This window comes from Adiantum capillus-veneris, chromosome 22 (genome assembly GCF_014529385.1).
Source record: "Adiantum capillus-veneris isolate H3 chromosome 22, ASM1452938v2, whole genome shotgun sequence".
In the NCBI taxonomy this organism is placed as follows: domain Eukaryota; kingdom Viridiplantae; phylum Streptophyta; class Polypodiopsida; order Polypodiales; family Pteridaceae; genus Adiantum; species Adiantum capillus-veneris.
Genome location: NC_140952.1, coordinates 52,501,148 through 52,525,102, shown reverse-complemented (window position 1 = coordinate 52,525,102; position 23,955 = coordinate 52,501,148). Strand labels below are relative to the sequence as shown.

The 23,955-nt window shown below is 44.5% G+C and overlaps 1 protein-coding gene across 5 annotated transcripts in view; it reads right to left on the bottom strand.

Annotated features, from left to right (window-relative positions):
• The window catches only part of LOC147429358 (uncharacterized), a 106,038-nt gene extending 86,781 nt beyond the window's left edge, over positions 1–19,257 (bottom strand). The window contains exons 1-2 of one of the 5 annotated variants that reach the window (XM_086495510.1): positions 19,091–19,247; positions 18,711–18,897 (exon numbers count right to left, since the gene is read on the bottom strand). Coding sequence is in view for 2 of the 5 variants with exons in the window: in XM_086495508.1 (XP_086351634.1) it covers positions 19,091–19,115 (25 nt within the window). In the remaining 3 variants the exon portion in view is untranslated. The other 4 variants (XM_086495508.1, XM_086495512.1, XM_086495509.1 and 1 more) reach the window with 4 other exon arrangements.
• Positions 19,258–23,955: the final 4,698 nt, after the last annotated feature.

Genomic DNA, 23,955 nt, shown 5'->3' with positions numbered 1-23,955 from the left:
TAAGTATGTCAGGGAATGCTTGGTTTGCCAAAAAGTGAAGTATGATCGGCATAAGACGCCTGGGTTGCTACAACCTTTGCCTGTGCCTAATGAACCTTGGGAAAGTATTGCCATGGACTTCATCATGGACCTCCCTAGAACTCAGACTGGAAATGACGCGATCTGGACCATTGTGGACCGGTTTAGCAAGCAAGCACACTTTATACCAGTCAAGAAAACGATCAAAGCAGATCATATGGCTAGGGTCTTTCTAGCACAGATCTTTAAGCATCATGGAATGCCTAAGTCTATTGTGAGCGATCGAGATCCTCGCATGACAGGAAATTTTTGGCGTGCCTTGATGGATAATCTTGGTACAAAGCTGAATTTTTCATCTGCCTACCATCCTCAAACGGACGGGCAAAGTGAGATAGCCAATTCCACAATATTGGACATGTTAAAAGCTTATGTGTCAGACCGGAAATCTGACTGGGAGAAATATTTGCCTCTTGTCGAGTATGCGTATAACTATACCATACACTCATCGACGGGGAAAGCACCTTTTGAGATTCTCTATGGTAAGCCTTTGCTTCCACCCATCCTTTTAACTAAGGATAAGATCTTTGCAACAGATGAGTTTGTCCCGGATTTGGACACCGCCTACAGGCAAGTTAGGAGAGCTATTCTACGCTCTCAGGAAAAGCATAAGAAAGCTGCAGACAAGCACAGAAGGAATCTAGACTTAACAGTCGGATAGTTAGTCTTACTCAAGTTTGAGAAGGCAAGACTTAAGAAACAAGCGTCTCATAAGGGGAAAGTGGTAAAACTTTCTACCCGTTACTATGGGCCGTTTAAGATCACTGAGCGAGTGAATGATGTCACCTTCCGAATAGAGCTACCGCTTAATTGGAAGATCCATAATGCTTTCCATGTCAGTTTACTCCGGCCGTATGTGGGACCCCCTCCAAGCCAGCCTAGTGCTGAGGAACCTCCTGAGGTTGAGGAAACGGAAGAAATACTCCAACCAGAGCAGATAGTAAGTCATCAAGAGCGGTCTCTCAAATCCGGAAAGATAACACGAAAGTATTTGGTTAAGTTTAAGAACTATTCGAATCTAGATGCTCAGTGGATGACGCAGGAGGAATTAGCAGCTTATCCCAAGATATTGGAGGTATATGTCCAAGCACTACAGTTGAGGTCAACTGTTTAGAAGCCAGAGGGATGTTGCTAATTGGACTATTTTCTTATTTTTAATGATTAATCTTTTTTTTAGGATATTTTATTGTGTGCACTAAGAACTGTTAAAAGATTGTAGCTACAGGAACTGCCATCAAGAACGGACAACTCTGATGTGTCATTTGATGGGTGACGGTAAACATTGCGAAGGAGTTTCCGTAAGTTCGGTGGAAAGGGCCGGGTTACGAGTGCCCCTGATGCGTCACATGATGGGTGACGGGTGCATCAGTAAGGGGGCATCCCGTAGGCTAAGGAGGAAATCCGAACTGAGTAAGAAAATACGCGTAAGAACGCAAGCACAAGAATAAAGATGGGTTCAATGAAGCTTTTTACGAAAAGCAGGAACAATCGTAGAAAGGCAGACGCTTTCCCGCAAGGAATCTATGTTTGCATTGCATTCGTGCATGTGGTTGCATCTAGGGACGCCTGGGAAGTGTTGTTAAATGCATTGGTTTTAACTTATAAGGTTTTATTGAGTTTTTGGACAGGTTCAGACCAATTTTAAAATATGCCGGCCGCCCACTTCATAAGTGGACAGCCACTTAGAAGATAAAGCAACAAAACCAGCCAACGAATTCTCTCTCCCTATTTCGGGTAGAACAGCGCCAAAAAAAAAAAAAACAGCCGCGATCTCTACGCGAGCAGTTATTCGTGCCGTGGCCAGGGAGCTATAAAAGCACCACATGCCCTCACTCACGGGGGGTACCAACATCAGCAAGAGAAGACTCTGCCGCAAGAGATCGCGAGACTACAAAGCACGGAAGTCGCTTTTCCCGTGCAAGAGTGACAGGTATCTGTTGTGGATTCGCCATACGAATTGTTGTCGCGTGTTTGTGTGGTTTGTTTTGCAGGAATCTCCCGTCTAACGGGAAGGCCCTTCACGGGAAGTACGGCTTCACGCCTAAGTCCCTTACGGGAAAGTACGGCTTCGCGCCTAAGTCCCTTACGGGAAGGAACGGCCTTGTGTCCAAGCCCTTTACGGGAAAGCACGACCTTCGGGTCTAAGATTACAGAACGGAGGGGTTCTCGGGTTCTCATGCTTGTATACGAATTCTCCCTGAATAAAAGAATACTCTTAACGGGGGGGGACCAGCCCATCTTCTGGTCCCCAATACTGTGTCAATCTTCTCCCTTCTCTCACATTTGCAAAGTATTTTAATTTTCAGATTTTCAAGTGCTCGTGTACGCTCCCGTTTTGTGACAGTGGGTCTTGGGGTTCTTGAGGTTTTCAAACCGTGTTTGAGAAGGATCTTCTCTTCACCCGAGTTCTACTCTTTTCCGTGGGCGCACCCCTTGGCGGCCTTGCGCTCACACCAAGGTTGCTTTTTCCCACCTCACGTCGATTGGCCGGCCGCTAAGTGCACGATCCGCTCTCAATGAGTGAAAAGAGACACAAGGGGAGGCTGGACAAACCCTTCTTTCTTGGGATTCCTGTCACTCTTCAAAAACACGATTAGGAATCGACACGCCCAAGCGAACTTGGGTTCTTGCGACCGCAACAAGCAAAAATAAATTCTTGTGGTTCTTTCCTTGAGTGATACAGAACACTGTCAAAGCTCTCATACCAATGTAAGGTGCAGCGGAATGAATGTTTGCGCTTTGCTCAAGATGAGTGCTCCGAACTGTGCTCAAGGTTCCTTTTGTTCTTATAGAAGATAGAGCCTTCCGTTCTTAATGAGAGAGTGCTATGATCACAAACAAAGTGAATGGACACTGTGCGTGCAAGTGTATGAGACTGAGAGATAGAGAGAGAAGAGAGATACGACACCAGAGACGTTGTAAAACCCTCCTCCGAAGGCCCCACTCGTCGGCGAGAGTGGTCTACTTATGATTGCACAAACTGGTACAAACCGTACGCATGAGACTGATGCAAGTCTAGGCTATATCGACGATGACGACGGTGATGACAAAGTCGACCTAGGGGCTGAAATCTGCAATCTTTCTACTGCTGTCCAAAAACGCTATGGGCTGAAATCTGCTAATCTTCTATCTGCTGAATTTTGACTCTATGTCGGTGACGATGTCGATGACGACGATGGGAGGATGACGCGCTGAAAATGCAGATGCTGAAATCTGTGTTTTCCGGGCTGAAATTGTAAACCTGGCGGAAATTGACTGTGTTGCGAGGAACTGCTGCGGGAAGGTGAGATCTGCGAGGTTCGGGACTTTATTTGCGGGTGCTAACTGCTGAAAACTGAAAACGCTGATGTTCCTTGATGTTCTGTCGCGGTAAATCTGCAAAACACCGGAGCTGATCTGCAACCAGAAACGCTAGGGCTGAATTTCTGCTGCTGTCGCCAGTTGCTCTGTAAAATGCAAAACGCTAGGCTGCTCTCGGGTTCTGCTGTCGCCGGAATCTGCAAAAGCAAATCGCTGGCTGATCTGTGATAAAAATGCTAGGTGATGGCTCTGCTCCAAAAATGCTAGGTCTCCTGAGGGGGTTCTACTGAGAAGGTGCCTGTTGAACGTGGAGCTCCTGCTGCCTCTTCGTGCTAGCTTTGGTTTGCTTATATATTTTTTTACCCAAATTGCCCTACCTACTTTTGTTGGAAATTCACTTAAATTAAGAAGTGAAAAATACCAAAAATAGGTAAAATAGGCTAAATGCACTGGAAAATTCCCCTGATTGATTCTGATGGATTCTGATGGGAATGCTTATGATCATGCTGTGTGCAACCAGAGGATCTACATCTACACTAAGTGACTGGGCATGCACGGTCTACGAATAGACTCACCAAACTGCCAGATCACTTCTAATCTAGACTGATTGGACTGACTGAACCCTGTTATGCTGTAGCTTGTCCACGGACACATAGGGTTGGATATGTCACGTGAGAGAGAGAGAGAGAGAGAGAGAGAGAGAGAGAGAGAGAGAGAAACGAAATGAAATGAAATGTTATATTAATGTCCTCAAAAGGCCAGAATGACCTATGAGCCCAAACTGAGATAAACGTGGTGAATCTGTTACAATGTCTGGGTACCTTAGTACTAAAGTACTAAGTGAAAAGTGTGAAAGTGTGAAAATAAATGTGAAAAACTAAATACAAATTATTAAATAAACTTCTTAGGAGCATTCTGGGTGTCTGGCTATAATGCTTCTAATCCTTTGTTGTAGTCTCCTCCGGTGAAGTGTGCTTCTGCATCTCGGTCATGGTCGTCTCGATTTCCTAAGCTCAATAGCCCTGTCAATGAGGGTGCCTTTGGTATGAATGTGGGTACTCCTTTGTGCTGGCTGCTGGCCTCTTGCTTCTCCTTCCACTCTTGCTTCTCTCGATCCGAAGAAATCTATGATTTGCCTCTGAGGCTGTAGTGCTCTTTGTCTTCTCATTAGATTATCCCTGTGCAGATGTAGTTCCAGTAGATACAAGCCTAAGCATCTTTGATCTTGGTATTGCATGACTCTATCTAGAGGTCCAAAGCCTTCTTTAAATAGGCAATGGAAACGCCCACGTATCTCATAGTATACAGTGCAATGGCATATTTAGTGTAATTCTGTCTCCGGCTCCATTCCGCATAACTTGCAAATTCTGCTCTCAAGTGGGATTTCCCTAAATCTGCCAAATTCAATTTCCAGCTGATGTGAGGATGTACGAATCTGACCAATAGCACATCTCAAACCATGAGACAGGTGGGCATCCATGTAGCTCGGGCGAATCACAAATCCATCTTCAGATAGCTGTAGGAAGTTTTCTTTGTAGTCGGCCATCTTCGTGCCCAATTCTTGTGTAGGGTCTACCCATGTCCTCTTAGTATCCAACTGTATGAGATCCTGACGGATGATTTTATTAATCTCCTTTCGTGTAATTGCCAGTGATGGAGCCGCAAGAGAGTATTGGAAGGGGGGTAAACTTTCCATACTGAGCCCGTGTCTCTGAAACCACGAGGACAGTTGCACATACCAGCATGATGTATCAACTTTCATTGCTAATTGTCGAGAAGATTCGAGGGCCAGTCTAGTATATCGGCAATTATTTGTATCCCACAAACCATGTATAAAGGACAGTGATCTGGTAAGAGCTTCAATTTCTATTGGAGGGGCAGCTAGTTCCGCTTGCGTAATCGCGTGTGGTACGGAGGCCTTGGCTCTAATCATTCGGGAAATCATAGATACCAAAGGTCTCTCCATTGACTTCCAATTATCCTGATCCACAGATGGTCCCCAAATCTGGACCCCATAAAGCATAGCCGAAGCCACCACAGTATCAAAGAGCCAAAGTTTTATTCGTGGTTCCTGAAACTGCACTTGTGAACACATCCTCTAAAGAGAGGCCAAAGCCGCAGAGGCTCCGGACAATCTAGCCTCCGCTCCCTTCTTAAGAGTAAACTTCGGTCCTGCAAACACCACACCCAAGTATGTGTATGCATCTGTGTACTCTACTGTATCCTGGCCATATGCAAATGTAGGTGCCGATCTCCTAGCCCATTGAGGTGTGGTGTTAAACACCATAACTTTGGTTTTACCCAAGTTTACCGACAGTCCACTGTCCTCCGCGAATTTATGTAATGCATCTAGCTGTCTCTGCTTTCCATCTAGTGATTCTGCTATCAATACAATATCATCTGCATACAACAACAAAGGGATCCATGACCCTGCAAGTTGAGCACCTCTGTCACCTTCTCTATCAACGTAATCTGATACCTCATCTATGTACATACCAAATAAAGTAGGGGACAGTGGGCATCCTTGCTTTACTCCAACGGTGGAATGAACAATGTCGGAATCCCCTTTTGGAGTACGTACATAAACAGTTGCTGACCCGTATAAGGCCATGATCCCCCAAATAATCTCTTTGGGGACCCCTAACTCTTGCATCCTGCGCATCAATCTCGCCCTTAGTACTGTATCAAAAGCTTTCCGAAAATCTACAAAGCAACAATACATCCTTCTCCCGCTTGCTCTTCCTTCCTCAATAATGGCTCTGAGTGTAAGAATATGATCTAAAGTGGAATAACCCCTCCTGAATCCAGCTTGTCCTGTTGCCCTTATGCCCTCATTCTCTACCCATCTACTCAATTTTTGTTCAAGAATGGATGCGTACAGTCGGGTCAATGTGTGACCTACCATAATGGTAGGGTAGTTCCCGGGTATCATAGGATCCCCTGACTTGAAAATAGGTACGATAGTAGATAATTTCCAAGATTCAGGTAATCCTTCACACATGACCCGATTAAACAGACGAGCAAGGACTTTTCTGAAAGTAGATCCCTGGCATGGATCAGATGTTCTGCTACTAAACCATCATGATCATATGCTCTTCTTGTCTTCATCTTATCAATGGCTTTTTTCACCATTTCCGTAGTAAAGAAAGTACTAGTAGCAGGGCATGGCTCTAGCGGATCTGGTAATGGAGGCTGTCCAGATACCATATATAATGATGTTACATATTGATCCCAAATCTCAGGAGAAGTAATCGTCGGAGGCGGTGAGTGCTCGTGAAATAAACGCCAGGCCTCATGTGAGTCCTGACTCAAGAAGAGCTGATATAAATCCTTCTCCAGTTTGGCTAAAAATGCCCTTTTCTTGCAATGTATTATACGCCGAAGAGCAATCCGAGACTGCTTATATGTGATGATCCCAAGTGCAAGCTCTTTCTGGACCTGGGTTCTCGTCTCTCTGCATTCCTCGTTATACCAACTGTTTTGAGGCATGTTCCCCAGATCCTCTCTTCTGATCAGGTTGAGTATGTGGGTATGCCTCTTGTGCTGCTCCATGTAGTATCTCTGTTAACTGAGAAGTAATCTCCTCTACAGTATAGACTGGCTCAGCTGCCCACATCCTATCATAGATCTTTTCCACATAGACTGAATCAGTCTCTAGCGTGAAAGTATATCTTGTGTGTGTCTTCTTCCTTTGTATTTGAGAGGCATTGTATTGGAAGGAGATTGATAAGGTCAAGAGAGCATGATCCACTGCAATCCCAACTGGTCTGGGTCGCACCTTAAAGTCCTCGATACTAGAAATAAAGCTTGGTGAAGTCATGACATAATCCACTATACTGGCCCCATGCCTATGTGGGAAGCATGTGAATCCCCCAGATAAAGGGAAATTCTCTAGACCATTAAGTATGGCCAAACCATGTATAGTGGCCATCTCTATGAGATGTCTCCCATATTCAGTGTGTTCTTTATCCTGTGAGGTTCTAGTAAGCCCCCTCTGTGATAAATCCACTTCTCTGAGCATTTCCTCAAAAGCTTGGGAGTTAGTTTACGCGGACTACTTCCTTTCAATACCAATGGTTCCATGTGCAGCAGACAGGATTGACAGTCTATTTGGTGGCTTTCTACAGCACTTGTGAAGCCAGCTTGGGAGTTAGTTTCCGCGGACTACTTCCTTTCAATACAAATGGTTCCATGTGCAGCATACAGGATTGACAGTTTATTTGGTGGCTTTCTACAGCACTTTGTTCCTCTCTTGTAGAGCTTGGACACAGAGTCTCTTGATCTTGCCATGTTAGCTGCAGTCTCAGTATTGATGTGTGTTTCTTTGTCACAAAACGGGAGCGTACACGAGCACTTAGAAATCTGAAAAATAAAATACTTTGCAAAGGTGAGAGAAGGGAGAAGATCGACACAGTATTGGGGACCAGAAGATGGGCTGGTCCCCCCCCCCCCCCCCCCGTCAAGAGTATTCTTTATTCAGGGAGAATTCTTATACAAGCACGAGAACCCGAGGAAACCCCTCCGTTCTGTAATCTTAGACCCGAAGGTCGTGCTTTCCCGTAAAGGGCTTGGGCACAAGGCCGTTCCTTCCCGTAAGGGACTTAGGCGCGAAGCCGTACTTTCCCGTAAGGGACTTAGGCGTGAAGCCGTACTTCCCGTGAAGGGCTTTTCCGTAAGACGAGAGATTCCTGCAAAACAAACCACACAAAGCAATAATTCTCAATGCGTATAAACACCTTATACCTGTCGCTCCTTGCTCGGAAAAGCGACCTCCGTACTCAGTCGTCACACGAACACTTGCAATTTCCGTCGCCAACACTTGCTCCAGAATCCAAGCGCTAGTTCCTTCTGCTGCTTCCGGCGTTCTCCCAAAAACTGAACGCTAGCTGCTACTTTATAGGGCCTGGCACCCGACGGGAATAGAGGCCGAAAAGCAAAAGCCTGGCGCCCCTAGAGAGAGGAGAGAGAGAGATCGCTGAATCTGGCGCTTCTAGAGAGAGGAGAGAGAGAGATCGCTGAATCTGGCCCCTGCGTAGCTTTTAGCGTTGGGTTTTAAAAGAGCCTTGCTTTATTTTATTATAAGAGGGCTGGTCACTTAAAAGTGACCGGCCACTTTATAAAATAAAGTGTGAACCTGTTCAAACTTTAAAAACTCACTTAGTTAGTGAAAACAATGCTACACGAACACATTCCAGGCGTCCCCGGGTGCAGAACATGGGTACAGATGCAATGCAGACACAGACTCTTCGCGGGAAAGCATTTGCCCTCCCGCGAATGTTCCTGCTGTTCGTAAAAAGCTTCATTAAACCCATCTTTATTCTTGTGCTTGCGTTCTTACGCGTATTTTCTTACTCAGTTCGGATTTCCTCCTTAGCCTACGGAATGCCCCCTTACTAATGCACCCGTCACCCATCATGTGACGCATCAGGGGCACTCGTAACCCGGCCCTTTCCACCGAACTTACGAAAACTCCTTCGCGATGTTTACCATCACCCATCAAGTGACACATCAGAGTTGTCCGTTCTTGATGGTACTTCTTATAGCTACAATCTTTTAACAGTTCTTAGTGTACACAATAAAATATCCTAGAGAAAGAAATTAATCATGAAAAGAAAAAGAATAGTCCAATTAGCAACATCCCTCCGGCTTCTAAACAGTTGACCTCAACTGTAGTGCTTGGACATATACCTCCAGTATCTCGGGATAAGCTGCTAATTCCTCTTGCGTCATCCACTGAGCATCTAGATTCGAATAGTTCTTAAACTTAACCAAATACTTCCGTGTTATTTTATTAAAAGAAAAAGAATAGTCCAATTAGCAACATCCCTCCGGCTTCTAAACAGTTGACCTCAACTGTAGTGCTTGGACATATACCTCCAGTATCTCGGGATAAGCTGCTAATTCCTCTTGCGCCATCCACTGAGCATCTAGATTCGAATAGTTCTTAAACTTAACCAAATACTTCCGTATTATTTTTCCGGACTTGAGAGGCCGCTCCTGATGACTTACTATCTGCTCCAGTTGGAGTATTTCTTCTGTTTCCTCAACCTCAGGAGGTTCCTCAGCACTAGGCTGGCTCGGAGGCGGTCCCACATACAGCCGGAGTAAACTGACATGGAAAGCATTATGGATCCTCCAATTAGGCGGTAGCTCTATTCGGAAGGTGACATCATTCACTCGCTCAGTGATCTTAAACGGCCCATAATAACGGGTAGAAAGTTTTACCACCTTCCCCTTATGAGACATTTGTTTCTTAAGTCTTGCCTTCTCAAACTTGAGTAAGACTAACTGTCCGACTGTTAAGTCTAGATTCCTTCTGTGCTTGTCTGCAGCTTTCTTATGCTTTTCCTGAGCGTAGAATAGCTCTCCTAACTTGCCCGTAGGCTGTGTCCAAATCCCAGAGAAATTCATCTGCTGCAAAGATCTTATCCTTAGTTAAAAGGATCGGTGGAAGCAAGGGCTTACCATAGAGAATCTCAAAAGGTGCTTTCCCCGTCGATGAGTGTATGGTATTGTTATACGCATACTCGACAAGGGGCAAATATTTCTCCCAGTCAGATTGCCGGTCTGACACATAAGCTTTTAACATATCCAATACTGTGGAGTTGGCTATCTCACTTTGCCCGTCCGTTTGAGGATGGTAGGCAGATGAAAAATTCAGCTTCGTACCAAGATTATCCATCAAGGCACGCCAAAAATTTCCTGTCATGCGAGGATCTCGATCACTCACAATAGACTTAGGCATTCCATGATGCTTAAAGATCTGTGCTAGGAAGACCCTAGCCATATGATCTGCTTTGATCATTTTCTTGACTAGTATAAAGTGTGCTTGCTTGCTAAACCTGTCCACAATGGTCCAGATCGCGTCATTTCTAGTCTGAGTTCTAGGGAGGTCCATGATGAAGTCCATGGCAATACTTTCCCAAGGTTCATTAGGCACAGGCAAAGGTTGTAGCAACCCACGCGTCTTATGCCGATCATACTTCACTTTTTGGCAAACCAAGCATTCCCTGACATACTTATCAATGTCTGCTTTAAGGCTAGGCCAAAAGAAATATCTTTCCATTGCTAAGGTCGTAGGAAGAATACCCCGATGACCCGCATAAGGCGAAGCGTGTGCTTCATCCATGATCTTCTTTCTTAATGGTTCCGCCACACATATGGCCTGATGGTGGTAGAGATAACCGTCCCGAATGGAATAGGAAAACTCATTCTCTCCACGATGTAGCTTTCCCCAAATGGTGGAGAAATCTGGATCATTCGGATACAAATCTGGTAGTGCTTCTAATTCTTGGTGATACACCGAAGTGATAGCGTTCACCCTTGGCCGCCTAGACAATGCGTCCGCAACCACATTCTTACTCCCAGCCGTGTGAAGGATCTGGAAGTGAAACATAGACAAAAAGTTTGCCCACCTCATTTGCTTCTCAGATAGTTTCCGTTGCGTAAGAAAATACTGCAAACTCTGGTGATCAGTCTTGATCACAAAATCCGCTCCTAGAAGATAGTGCTTCCAATTGGATAAGGCGTGAATCACAGCCGAGAGTTCCTTTTTGTAGATTGATGCATGAAACTCTGCATCCTTAAGCCGTCTGCTTTCATAAGCCATTGCATGGCCTTCTTGGTTTAACATTGCTCCGATGCAATCGCCTGAAGCATCGCAGTGAACCTCAAATGGTTTCCTTAAGTCAGGCACTATCAAAATAGGTCCATGGCTTAGCAAGTACTTGAGCCGATCAAAAGCTCCTTGTTGTCTCGATCCCCATCTGAAAGGAATCTTCTTCTTTGTCAAATCATGAAGTGGTCCTGCTACATGAGCAAATCCTCGGACAAACCTTCGATAATACGAACATAATCCCAAGAAGCTACGTACATCATGTACCGTAGTGGGAATAGGCCAATCTTTTACCACTCGGATCTTGGAAGGATCCATACTCACTTGATTGTGAGAGACTATATGGCCGAGATAGTGTATCTCTGAGAGAAAGAACTCGCTCTTCTTTGCATTCACATGCAACTCATGCTTTCGCAATTCTTGAAACACTAAGTCCAAGTGCTTCCGATGTTCCTCTTCTGACTTAGAGAAGATGAGTATGTTGTCAAAGAATACTCCCGTAAAAGCTCGATACGGGCTGAAAATGCGGTCCATCATGCGATTGAACGTCGCAGGAGCATTGGTCAAGCCGAAAGGTTTTACCAAAAATTCGTAGAGTCCAAAGGTTGTGCGGAAAGCAGTCTTATGGACCTCCTCAGGGGCGATCCGTATCTGATGATACCCACTCTTTAAGTCTATGCGACTAAAGACACTTGCACCCTGCAACTTATCAAGTATATCATCAATCCGAGGGAGCGGAAAGCAATTCTTGACCGTGATTTTGTTTAAAGACCTATACTCTATGCACATTCGAAACGTGCCATCTTTCTTCTGCACCAGTAGAACTGGAGAGCAGTAGGGTGAAGCACTTGGCCGTACTAACCCTTTCTCTAGAAGCTCGTTGACTTGCTTCAAAATTTCCTCTTGCTGAGCAAGACTCACCCGATAAGGGGGTTGATTGGGAGACGAGCTACCCGGTATGAGATCTATGCGGTGATCTTCCGGGCGTACCGGAGGGAGTTCATCAGGAAGTGTTTCCGTGAAACAATCTTTGTACTTTTCAATAAATTGAAGACGCTTAATTTCCAGACTAGAGAGAGAGTCCCCACTAGTTTTATCCTTCTCACGTGCAAAAATCAAGTAAGCAGAAACACACTTCTTCATTTCTTTCTTAATGGAGAAATGGATTACAATTGGGAACTGCCAATCTCCTACATCAGCATGAATCTTTATTTTCTTACCCCCATGATCAAAAGTGAGGGTCTTTTCCACATAATCGGGAATAGGTGTCATGTGGAAGTGCCATGGCATACCCAAGATGATATCACATCCCTCGATGGGTGCCATCAAAAATGATTCGCGGTCCTTGTACTCGCCAATCCGAAGATTGAGCTGTCCTTGCACGGAAGTTGCATTGGTTGTCAACCCCTCAAATGCCGATCCGGATGTAACCGGTGTGCCAAGCTGAGCCGGTGTGAGGCACAAACGTTCCGCAGTATCTAGGGAGATGAAGTTATCCTTGGATCCTGGATCATAAAGAATCAGTACTCGCTGGTTGTTCAAAGACCCCCAGCCCTTCAGAAGTTGACGCTTCCCTTTCTCCGTTTCTGTGTTTCCTTGAACATCTGGAATTGAGTTCGAGCTTGGTGATGCGGGTTCCTTCCTTGCTTTCTCTTGCCTCGTAGAGGCTTGTTCTTGCCGTTGCTGCTTTAGCGGGCAATCCGGTTTCATATGTCCTTTCTCGCCACAGTAGAAGCATCTTCCTTCCTCTCTGAAAGTTTGAAGTTGAGTGGGAGAAAGATACTTAGTTCGCTTGCCATTACCCTCTGGCTTCTTAGAATGATCATCGTCTCTAGATGGAGGACGTTTTCTTCCTTGGCCCCCTTGGTCATCGTAGACCCCTCTTTGTCTTGCACGGTAAGTGCTATGCTCCATCTTTCTGGGCGTCCCAATTGAGTGAAAATCCTCAGCAATGATTGCTGACTCCATCATCCTCTGAAGAGTATCATGCGGATACACTTTCATGCTCTTTCGAAGCTGCGGTTGGAGACCCGCTTTGAACTTTCGTTTCTTTTCCTCGTCGGCGATCTTCATGAAGGGAGTGACCTTCAGAAGAACCGACCAATACTTGTCCACATAGGTCGTTACTCTTTCATGTTCCTTCTGGGCAAGCCAGTCCCATTCCTTCCGTATGTCCTGCTCGAAGTCAGGCGGAAGAAATTGTTCCTAAAATTCAGATTTGAAGCTCTCCCAAGTTCTGGCCTAAGAACCTTCCAGAATCTTGGCTAACCACCAATTACTTGCCGTTTCCTTGAGGTGCATCCCCACATGGCGCAATTTGGATCTTTCTGTGAAGTGCCCATTGGTAAGGGCGACTTCAAACTGTCTGATGAAGGACAGTGCTTTGGAGATATCTCTCCGTCCGTTGTAGGTTTCGAACTTGATGTCCTTGTCGCCCGATTTGAAGACTCTCATGCGATGTTGAGACTTGCGACCATGCTTCTTGAATCGTCGCTTATCTTTAGGTTGATGTAGGGTAGTAGTAGTGGCGGCTTCCTTCTTCTGACGAGACGATCGAGAAGTAGAAGTATAATCAGGTGAGTAAGATGGAGATGAGATAGAGATGTCCTTGCTCTCATCTAACAAAGAGAGCGCTTTTTCCTGGCCTTTCCTTGGAGTAGGCCGTTCATGCCGATCCGAAGATCCTTTGTGCACCTCAGCACGTTCTTCTTCTCTTTCCTCCTGTGGTCTCACGCCAACAGTGTGGTCTGGATGCCCGGCTGCATCGGTTCCATTCGTTTTCTTCATTCCGCCCAAGAGCTTTTGGACATCTGGCAATAGTAAGATTTGTTGCAAATCCGCAAGCTGAGCTTGCACTCGTTGAAGCTCCTCTTCAACGCTTCTCCCTTGGCTCGACATAGTTCTTCCCGTTCTTCCCGGAATCGTCCTTCTTTGCAGAGAAAGAGAGGAGACCGAGTTCTGATACCACTGTTATAAAACGGGAGCGTACACGAGCACTTAGAAATCTGAAAAATAAAATACTTTGCAAAGGTGAGAGAAGGGAGACGATCGACACAGTATTGGGGACCAGAAGATGGGCTGGTCCCCCCCCGTCAAGAGTATTCTTTATTCAGGGAGAATTCTTATACAAGCACAAGAACCCGAGGAAACCCCTCCGTTCTGTAATCTTAGACCCGAAGGTCGTGCTTTCCCATAAAGGGCTTGGACACAAGGCCGTTCCTTCCCGTAAGGGACTTAGGCGCGAAGCCGTACTTTCCCGTAAGGGACTTAGGCGTGAAGCCGTACTTCCCGTGAAGGGCTTTCCCGTAGGACGGGAGATTCCTGCAAAACAAACCATACAAAGCAATAATTCTCAATGCGTATCAACACCTTATACTTGTCGCTCCTTGCTCGGAAAAGCGACCTCCGTACTCAGTCGTCACACGAACGTCGCCAACACTTGCTCCAGAATCCCAGAGCTAGTTCCTTCTGCTGCTTCCGACGTTCTCCCAAAAACTGAACGCTGGCTGCTACTTTATAGGGCCTGGCACCCGGCGGGAATAGAGGCCGAAAAGCAAAAGTCTGGCGCCCCTAGAGAGAGGAGAGAGAGAGATCGCTGAATCTGGCTCCTGCGTAGCTTTTAGCGCTGGGTTTTTTTTAAAAGAGCCTTGCTTTATTTTATTATAAGAGGGCCGGTCACTTAAAAGTGACCGGCCACTTTATAAAATAAAGTGTGAACCTGTTCAAACTTTAAAAACTCACTTAGTTAGTGAAAACAATGCTACACGAACACATTCCAGGCGTCCCCGGGTGCAGAACACGGGTACAGATGCAATGCAGACACAAACTCTTCGTGGGAAAGCATCTGCCCTCCTGCGAATGTTCCTGCTTTTCATAAAAAGCTTCATTAAACCCATCTTTATTCTTGTGCTTGCGTTCTTACGCGTATTTTCTTACTCAGTTCGGATTTCCTCTTTAGCCTACTGAATGCCCCCTTACTGATACACCCGTCACCCATCATGTGACGCATCAAGGGCACTCGTAACCCGGCCCTTTCCACCGAACTTACGGAAACTCCTTCGCGATGTTTACCGTCACCCATCAAGTGACACATTAGAGTTGTCCGTTCTTGATGATACTTCTTATAGCTACAATCTTTTAACAGTTCTTAGTGTACACAATAAAATATCCTAGAGAAAGAAATTAATCATCAAAAGAAAAAGAATAGTTCAATTAGCAACATTCTTTCTGTTGGATGTCAGTTCCTGATTCACTTTGAGAGTGGGGTGATATACACTCGGGATGTGTTCCAGATAGATGAAGATCAATTGCAGTTTCACTCTCAGTTCCGATGAATCTTTCAGATACAGTTTGCAGTTCATCATTGTATATGATGGTTGGTGTAGTTCTTTGGTTCTTCATCATTGGACAGTTCATTCCTTAGTAGCCTCGATTGTCCCATTCTTTGGAGTTTCCATAGTAGCTTGGAGATTCTGGCATGTTGTACATGACCGGAGGTGCAGGTTTCCGACTTTTTCCTCGAGGGTGAAGCACTTTAGAGTTGAGGAATGATCCGGATATCAATAGTTTAAGCCTTTACCCTCAGTTTGATGCATTCTCTTGAAGCGCTCAGCAGCAGTACCTTCTGCTGATGTTGGTTGTGCGACTTGTGGGTCGGTTGAGTTGAGAAGATTCTTGATAGAGATGGATTTACTCTTAGCGGACAACATTTTACTTCCCAGACGTCTTTTGGGGGTAGTGTTTGGATGGTATGGTGCCTCGTACTATTCGACCTCAGATTTCTGTAAGAGATATCCTTATCTATGAAACCCTCTCGTTACAATTGCAGATTGCTTACTCCAGCTTCTTGGTCCGACTTCCGTTCTACGACGTGAGAGGAAGTGTTAGAGTTCAGGCATCTCTCTCGATTCTCCAGTCGGTCCCAACTTCTCCCAGGGACAAGTGTTAGGGAGTGAGGCTATTTTGTGGCTATGCCCGGCTAGTGTGAGGTAGGTTTCTCATGTCGGATTGTGTCCAGCCATGTTTAGCCTTGGGTTTTAGCTTGGTTCAACCGTCTTCTTTCATTTTACAAGCTGCAAGCGGTGAGTATTTTTTCCCAGTCTTGGCACATTTTTTCCCTGAGCCCTACAGACCTCTGATGCACAGCCATTGAGGTGGACTCCGCTTCCATGAAGAAGTTTACTAGATGTTAATGCGTGGGAATGGATAGTTATCCAACTAATTAGGTCCGAACGTTCATGATCGACAACCTTAACCAATCCCCACTTACCACCCTGTACTCACACATGCTTCTTTATTTTCTAACTACTATCACATTCTTTGAACACTTCAAAATAATGGCTCCTTTTAATTTCCAATATCAACAATTCCTTAAAACAAGTATCAAAAACAATATTGAAAACATTCTTTAACAAACAGCATCTTTAAACTTAACACGTTGCACTGTCAATTAAAACATTGACCATAATAACCATGACTAGTACTCTTCTTGTCTCAAGATCACCTAAGAGTGAAAAACGGCACCCATTCATGGGTGAAAAAATATCATCAAAAAGTTATGGGCGCCCATACGCCAAACCAGTTTCCCATACAACCGGGCGGCTCCCCTAGGATAAGAAAACGATATCCTAACTTATGTAAAACATCAAGACATGATGATGGAGTAGAGACTCATTGTTCATGGGGGTGGTCGGCTTAAAAGTGGCCTATAGCCATCCTGATTCATCAAAATATACCAAGGATCAGAGATGTGTTGAGACAAGTTGTCTTATGGCAGATCACAATTCTGCATTGCTCGGCCATTAGTAATGGTAAAACCTTTCACTGTGAAGACAAAGAGCGAGAATGCTAAAAATTGCATCTTCTTAGTTTTTTTTCCTGGTATCCCTTATTAGTTATATTTACACGCAAAATCTAAGCCGTTCGGTGTTCTTGAATTTCTAACCGGCAACATTTTTCCCGCCTGGCTATCTCACTACTCCTCGCTAGAATTTCAGCCTACAGTTTATTGATTGTGGTCGTGGACAATTGCAGAGCTTTGACGAAGCGAGAAGTAGGCCTTACTACAGATATCCAAGTAACTCTCTCTCTCTCTCTCTCTCTCTCTCTCTCATCTGTGTTGTGCGGCTTGCTCTTTATCGTAGTCTTTGACTTACCACATTCGGCGAACACCTTCAATGATTCTAATGCGCTCCTGAGTTTTCAACCACTGCGCCAAGAGAGACATTGAACGTGCCAGGGATAAAATAGATGAATCTATAAAGCATCAGAAACACTCACGGAAGGATCAAAAGATTGAGTCTTTCCGTTTCTTACTTGGACCGACTGTCTACTTTTGATGAATCTATAAAGCATCAGAAACACTCACGGAAGGGTCAAAAGATTGAGTCTTTCCGTTTCTTACTTGGACCGACCGACTACTTTTGATGAGCTTGCAGACAAAGAGTCTAGGAAGCAACACCATAGACGTCTTCACTTTGGGCATGACTTCAACTGGAAGAGATCCCGACTCAAGAAGTAGGAGCATATATGGTGTTTGTGTCTTAACTTAGAGAAAGTTTGTAAGAAAACGCTTTTGATCATTTTCAAACTCTTTCCAAGTAGACTTTGAGATGTCTCATGCTTCACATTTTAACTCCATAAAGAAGAACCGGTGTCACCAATGCATCAAATAGGTACTTCTTGAGAATCTAACATTTAATGTTTTCCGCATTACACATGTTCTCAAATGCATAATGTGTTCTCTTTTCCGCTTCTAAACAACGCATAACACATTCATGCCACTTGTGATCGGACAGAACCTCAAGGCCAAGATATTTAAAACTCTCAACAACTTTAAGCATCTCATGGTTGTACAAAATGCATGGCTTCTCCTTATGGTTGGTTTTCACAAGCATAACCTTTGTTTTGAATTCATTCACAATCAACCCATTATGTAAGCAAAAGTTCTCAAGGATAACCATAAGCTTTTGTGCATTTTTTACAGTGTGTGTTAGAAGTACTACATTATCCGTATACAATAAAAACAGATTATTGCATTGCAAATAATAACCTCTTTAATGCTTTCTTTTTACATAAAGTCAAGTACCATTTGTTCCAATTGATCGATGCATGGACCAAAGAGAGTTGGTGACAACGGACATCTTTGTTTAACTCTAATAGCGCATTAGAATCATTGAAGGTGTTCGTCGAATGTGGTAAGTCAAAGACCACGATAAAGAACAAGCCGCACAACACAGACGAGAGAGAGACTTACTTGGATATCTGTAGTAAGGCCTACTTCTCGCTTCATCAAAGCTCTGTAATTGTCAACGACCAAGCTGAAATTCTAACGAGGAGTGGCGAGATAGCCAAGCGGGAAAAATGTTACCGGTTAGAAATTCAAGAACGTTGAACGGCTTAGATTTTGCGTGTAAATATAACTAATAAGAGGCTACCAGAGAAAAAAAACTAAGAAGATGCAATTTTTAACATTCTCGCTCTTTGTCTTCACAGTGAAAGATTTTACCATTACTAACGGCCGAGCAATGCAGAATTGTGATCTACATGAGCCACCACATGCGAAAGATATGCCATTTTTAGCCTCCAAATGACTGGAAGAGGAGGCTCTAGAATCTCTGCTTGCACACTTTGAGATGCACGGCTTGCCCATAATATTTACACAAGGTTGACCAACATGTGGATCTCTCTCTCTCTCTCTCTCTCTCTCTCTCTCTCTTACATGTCACAAAGGCATGGTGTCCTCTCTCTTTCTCTATCCAACCATGGCCTCATGCCCCCCACGCAGCAGTCTTGTCTGAGTTCATGACATTGAGCATCCCTTTGCCTCATCCTTTCACAATTTCCCGAGAGAGATTCAAAACATCTTTGAACGAATGGAGTAGGAGTAGTAGGGTAAGGGGTACCGGCTGTAAAAAATTCAGAAAATAAGGAGAATCGAATGAGATCCCTGTTAGAGGCAAATGGCAGGTGTCGGGCATCGCAACAGGCACAAAGCACGAGCGGATGAGCAGGTGTGGGCAAGGCAATGGGTACACGAGCAGGACGCGCGCAAAGCTAGAGGGCGACAGGCAGAGGAGCAGGACAGGCGCAGAGATTTACCTTTTTTAAATTGACGAGGTTTCATTGCATTGCAAGATCATCTGTACGGTGTGCTAGTTACGGCAATAATAGAAGAGCGTTAAGCTTCCAATCGGTGTGAATTCGATTCTTCTATTCCCTTTTGGAGGGTGGAGGAACTCAATTCCAAGGTTGGGACTCGGGGATGAAATTCAGGGGAGTTTGCTGAACGAATGAATAAATGTAGCAAGCTAGTAGGTAGTAGGTATATTTGTCATGATTTTGGGACCATTTCTTTGATGTGAATCCAAGAAGATGCTAATGTGAGGTTCAAGTGAAAACTAAAGCAAATGAAAAGGAAAGGGGCGGTGAGTAGTTTGGCGACACAGAGTGGGGACAAGTGGTAGCATAGCGAGGCCGTGTGGATTCGGATGTTAGCAGGTTGTTGTTAGATGGAAGGGTGTGTGGCAGGGACAAGGGGGAGCCAATGTCTTGTGCATTGCACATTTTTTATTATTATTATGCAATGGGGGAGGTGAAGGCAACGAGTGCAACGCGCCCTGTGGGTTAGCCCAGCTACGATTGATGGATTCTCTATTACATCCGTGTTCCAATCCTGACGTCTACAAATTTTGTCGCACTCCAGGAGCTTCCTTTATCTTGGAAAGCTTGAGGTAGGGAAATCTGTGAAGATTCCTCATACTGAGACGTGGATGGAGCTAGAAAGATAGTCTAATTCGCAACTCTAGTGCTTGGCAAGGGATTTGTGTATGTTTGTGATAAAGGTTTTTCTTGAACATTGACAGCCTTCCACAATTGTTGGTAATTTAACCCCTTTTTTATAATTTCCTTCTTGAATTTTGTGCTTTCACTATCGAGATGTTGCCTTCATAAACCACATGGCTTCTCCTTAGGTTTTGCCCTTCTTCCCTTTATAAGATGTCATAAAATCTAATATCTAATATCTAACCAACCCAAATGATTTTCTCATATTAAATTGATCACTTAATGTGGGAGAATAAACGGGAACAAGTGTTAACATATAGACATGTGCTTATAGATCTATCTCAACACGGGGCCAATGGTAAAGGGGCCCAAATGAGAGATGGTCTATCAAAGAGCAAGGCTAACAAATGGAGCATAAGACCTTAGGGTTAGCTTCATTGAAGACCTCCAATAATGTGTGTAAAAGGCCTTTGACCTTAGGTAAGCTAGGGCTGAGCTCGAGGCGCGGGAACCCGACCCAGCTTGAGGTGCTTGTCATGCTTGATGACTAAGGTGCTTGAGGTGCTTAATTATTGAGATGCTTGACATGCTTGAGATGCTAGGGTTGCACTTGAGGTGAGAACCCAGCCCAAGCTTAAAGTGCTTATGAGCCAAGCTTGTGGTGGGAACTGGGCCTATGCATGAGGGGCTTGAGGTGTCAAAAAGTCAAAGATTCAATCCCTACAAGGAGGGGGCGAGCCCTACATGAGGGGGGATGAGAGAGAACACCCACACACTCACACAAGGCATGCATGGTACAAAGAAAGCAAAAGGGACACTTGTCAAGTTCCTCCTCATGTTGCCCTCATGGTGTGCCTGAAGCCTATTGGTTGGCCACCCAAGGGGTCCAATAAGAATTTAGGAGATTTAATTAATTAATTTAGCATTTATCTAGCCCTCTCTCTCAAAGGGGAAAGGGGGACACTTGTCTCAAGGCTACCCTTGCTGCTTGTAATGCCTCCTGCTTGTGATTGGCTAGGCTTAGAGGGGTCCAATGAGCTTCAAGCATAAGCTACAAGGGGGGGTCTACCCAAGCAAGCTAGGGGGTTGCTTAGGGGGTATACTCACCCACACACACTCACAAACACTCTCATTGTGTGCTATGCAAAGTGCAAGAGCTCCCTCTCCTTCTCCAAGCAAGTAGGGATTGAGAGCCTACACCAACACTCTTGGATATGGAGTGCAAATCCAACCAAGAGCCATGCTTCAATGCTTAAGCTTGCTATCTCCTTCTTCTTCATTACTATGCTATTATGTATGCTAGCAACAAGAGTTATGCTAAGTGAGGAACTAATTCTTTCTCCTACGAAATGTTTCTTCTTCCTCTTCCCTACCCTCATTCCCTGCTAGCTCTCTCCACCTTCGAAGGTGTTTGAGGTCTTGGGACTAAGGCTTGGGATAGTTAAAGCTTTCTTCAAGTTTATGTTATGTTTGTGATGCATGAAGCTTTCCATCTTCATTGCATCACCTAGGTCACAAGGAACACAAAGATTGTATTGTAAAAAGTCTCTCTTAATGGGTGAAATCATAATACAAATGCCTATTGGAGGGGGGACCGGCTCCACATAAATCCGGTCCTCGATTGTTGTCATGTTCTCTAAATTCTCTCTCTTGCAAAAGTATTGTACATGCTAAGTTAACTAATTGCTATGATTATGTTGCTATCTTCAATTATGTTCACCCGCTATGCTCACAAAGTCATTTCTCAAAAGTACTCTCATTAATTTCCGCTACTCTCAAATTAAATAGGCCAATTTCATTACATTGGTATCAGAGCATTTGGTTTCTCTTTTCTTGCTTAAGAAGAGAGGTCCTTAAGTAGCCTATAAAGGGTTGATGTTGTTAATTATATTAGGGTAAGTGGAACTGGGATCTATTATCGGTTTTGTTGAGCCCACTATGTGGGGGATGGTGCACACCTCGGGAGCTTTGGACTTAATAATGGAGTCTTTTTAGACTTGCCTACGGCTTTACCATTATTGAGCCATAAAAAGTCCGAAAGGAGCTAGCCCTTGGCAACTCTGCTATGTTAGACCTACTCCTCTACTCTCTATAATTAACCACTTCGAGCCGTGGGTGTAGATACTTAAGAGCCGATTTTCAAAGGTTAAGAGGAGTGGCAACTAAGGTTTTGAATTGCCAAAGCATACACTAAGTATATATATAAATTTTGTTAACATGGCTGACAATAATCAAGAGAGTAGAATGAACATTGATAGCTTTGATTTTGCACATGAAGGTGCTAATGATGATGCTCCCATATTTGTGAATTATCTCGTCACTAGGTTGCAGCAAGCTATGGGCAACCCTACTTTGCAAGCCGAAGTTACTCAAAAACTTCGTGCTTATGGAATTTCCCTTCCTCTCCAAGAGGAGAGAGAGCTTAGGAGGCCTCTTGAAGAGACCCCCAAAAGAAGACTCTCTCCCATTCGAGAGGAGGAATCCAAAGAGCAAGAAAGCAATGAAAGTTTAAGTTCCTCTGAAGATGTGGCTCCACGAAGACGGCGGTCTAGACGATTGCCCACTCCTCCCAAGAGGAAAAGATCAACACATAGTCCTTCTCCTCATCACTCTGAAAGGCAAGAGAGGAAACAAAGGAAGAAAAGGGCTAGGAAGAGGTCACCCTCTTCTCCTTCTTCTTCACCTTCCTCCTCTTCTGACGAAAGTTATGGTTATTCTCCTAGAGAATACAAGAGGGGAGGACATCGCAAATCATTTCCTGCATGGTGAAGGTCACAAAAGCTAAAGAAGTTCAAGGAGGAGGAAAGAGTATCTCTTTTCTCACCTATGATGGCACCTTCAGTGCTACCGACAAAGTGTTGGCCTTCATCCAGCAATTTGATGCGGCCTTTGGAGATGAGGGCTTCACAGAGTCCTCTAAGCTACGCCATGTAGCTATGCACTTCCAAAAATCAGCTCGTCAATGGTGGGCTAGCCTTCGTGGAAATGGTGAAGCCCCAAAGACATGGAAAACTCTACGAGTTTCCATCATGAAGCAATTCCTTGTAAGCGATGCAAAGGACAAAGTGCTTACCGAATGGCGCAGCTTGAAGCTCCTCTCCCATGAGTCTATCCACAAATATGTAAACAAGTTTTGGGATTTACATCTCAAGGCTACTGTCTTTCAAAAGATAGACTTTGCCGAGGAAAGGCAGCAATTCTGTGTGGGATTACCTGAAGAGATGGCCGAATACATCAACTCTCAACGGCCTGGTACTATTAGCGAAGTAATCCATCACACCATGGTTGCTTCACACATCAATTTCCATCAAGGGGCTAGACGTAATGTCACGCCCATGGAAAACAAAGACAAAAATGATGCAAAGGGGAAAACCAATGTTCAAAATACTTCCCAAGTCAATTCCAACAACAACAACAATCGGTCCAAGGAGAAGGGAGTTTAGAAAGGTAAAAACAAACTCTCTCCTGAAGAGCTTGAAGCTTTTCGCAAGGACCATAAGTGTTTCAAGTGTGGGGAGCAAGGACATGGCTATCGTTCTTGCCCCAAGAAGAATACTCGCAATGAGACTCTTAGGGCTTCCACCATCGAAGCCCTAAGAGTATGCTCATTGCAAAGAGCTTCCACCATCGAAGCTCCAAAAGAGGATGCTCATTGCAAAGGATCATCACTCATGTTTGACCCTGGCTCTACTCTTAACTTCATATCAATGGAGTTGGCCACCAAGTTGGGCATTCAAGCTTTTGAGATGGGAGATATAGTAGTGGCTGATGCAGCTTTCAAGGGACAACAAGCCTCCGTTACTCCCTTGATTGGGAAGTTGAGGCTTCATGTCCAAAGCTATGTCGACAAGGAAGACTTCTTCATCTCTCCTCTCCAACATGAGGATGTTATCCTAGGGGCACCATGGTTTGATCGCATGGCTGCCAACATGAAGTTCCCTGAAAGGAGAATCTACTTCACCTACAGGGGAAAGAACATGTATATAGATGCTAGTGAGCTTGGTCGCACTATTCCACTTGTAAATCCTCTTGCTTTTGATAAGTCAATGAAGAGCTCAGTTTCTACGTACATGATTTTTGTCAAAGAGTCTCTAAAAGATACTAATGTTTCATCAAATGTAAATGGTAGGAATCAAGAAGAGTTAGACTTGTCTAATTTTTGAAAAGGATTCCAAGATGTG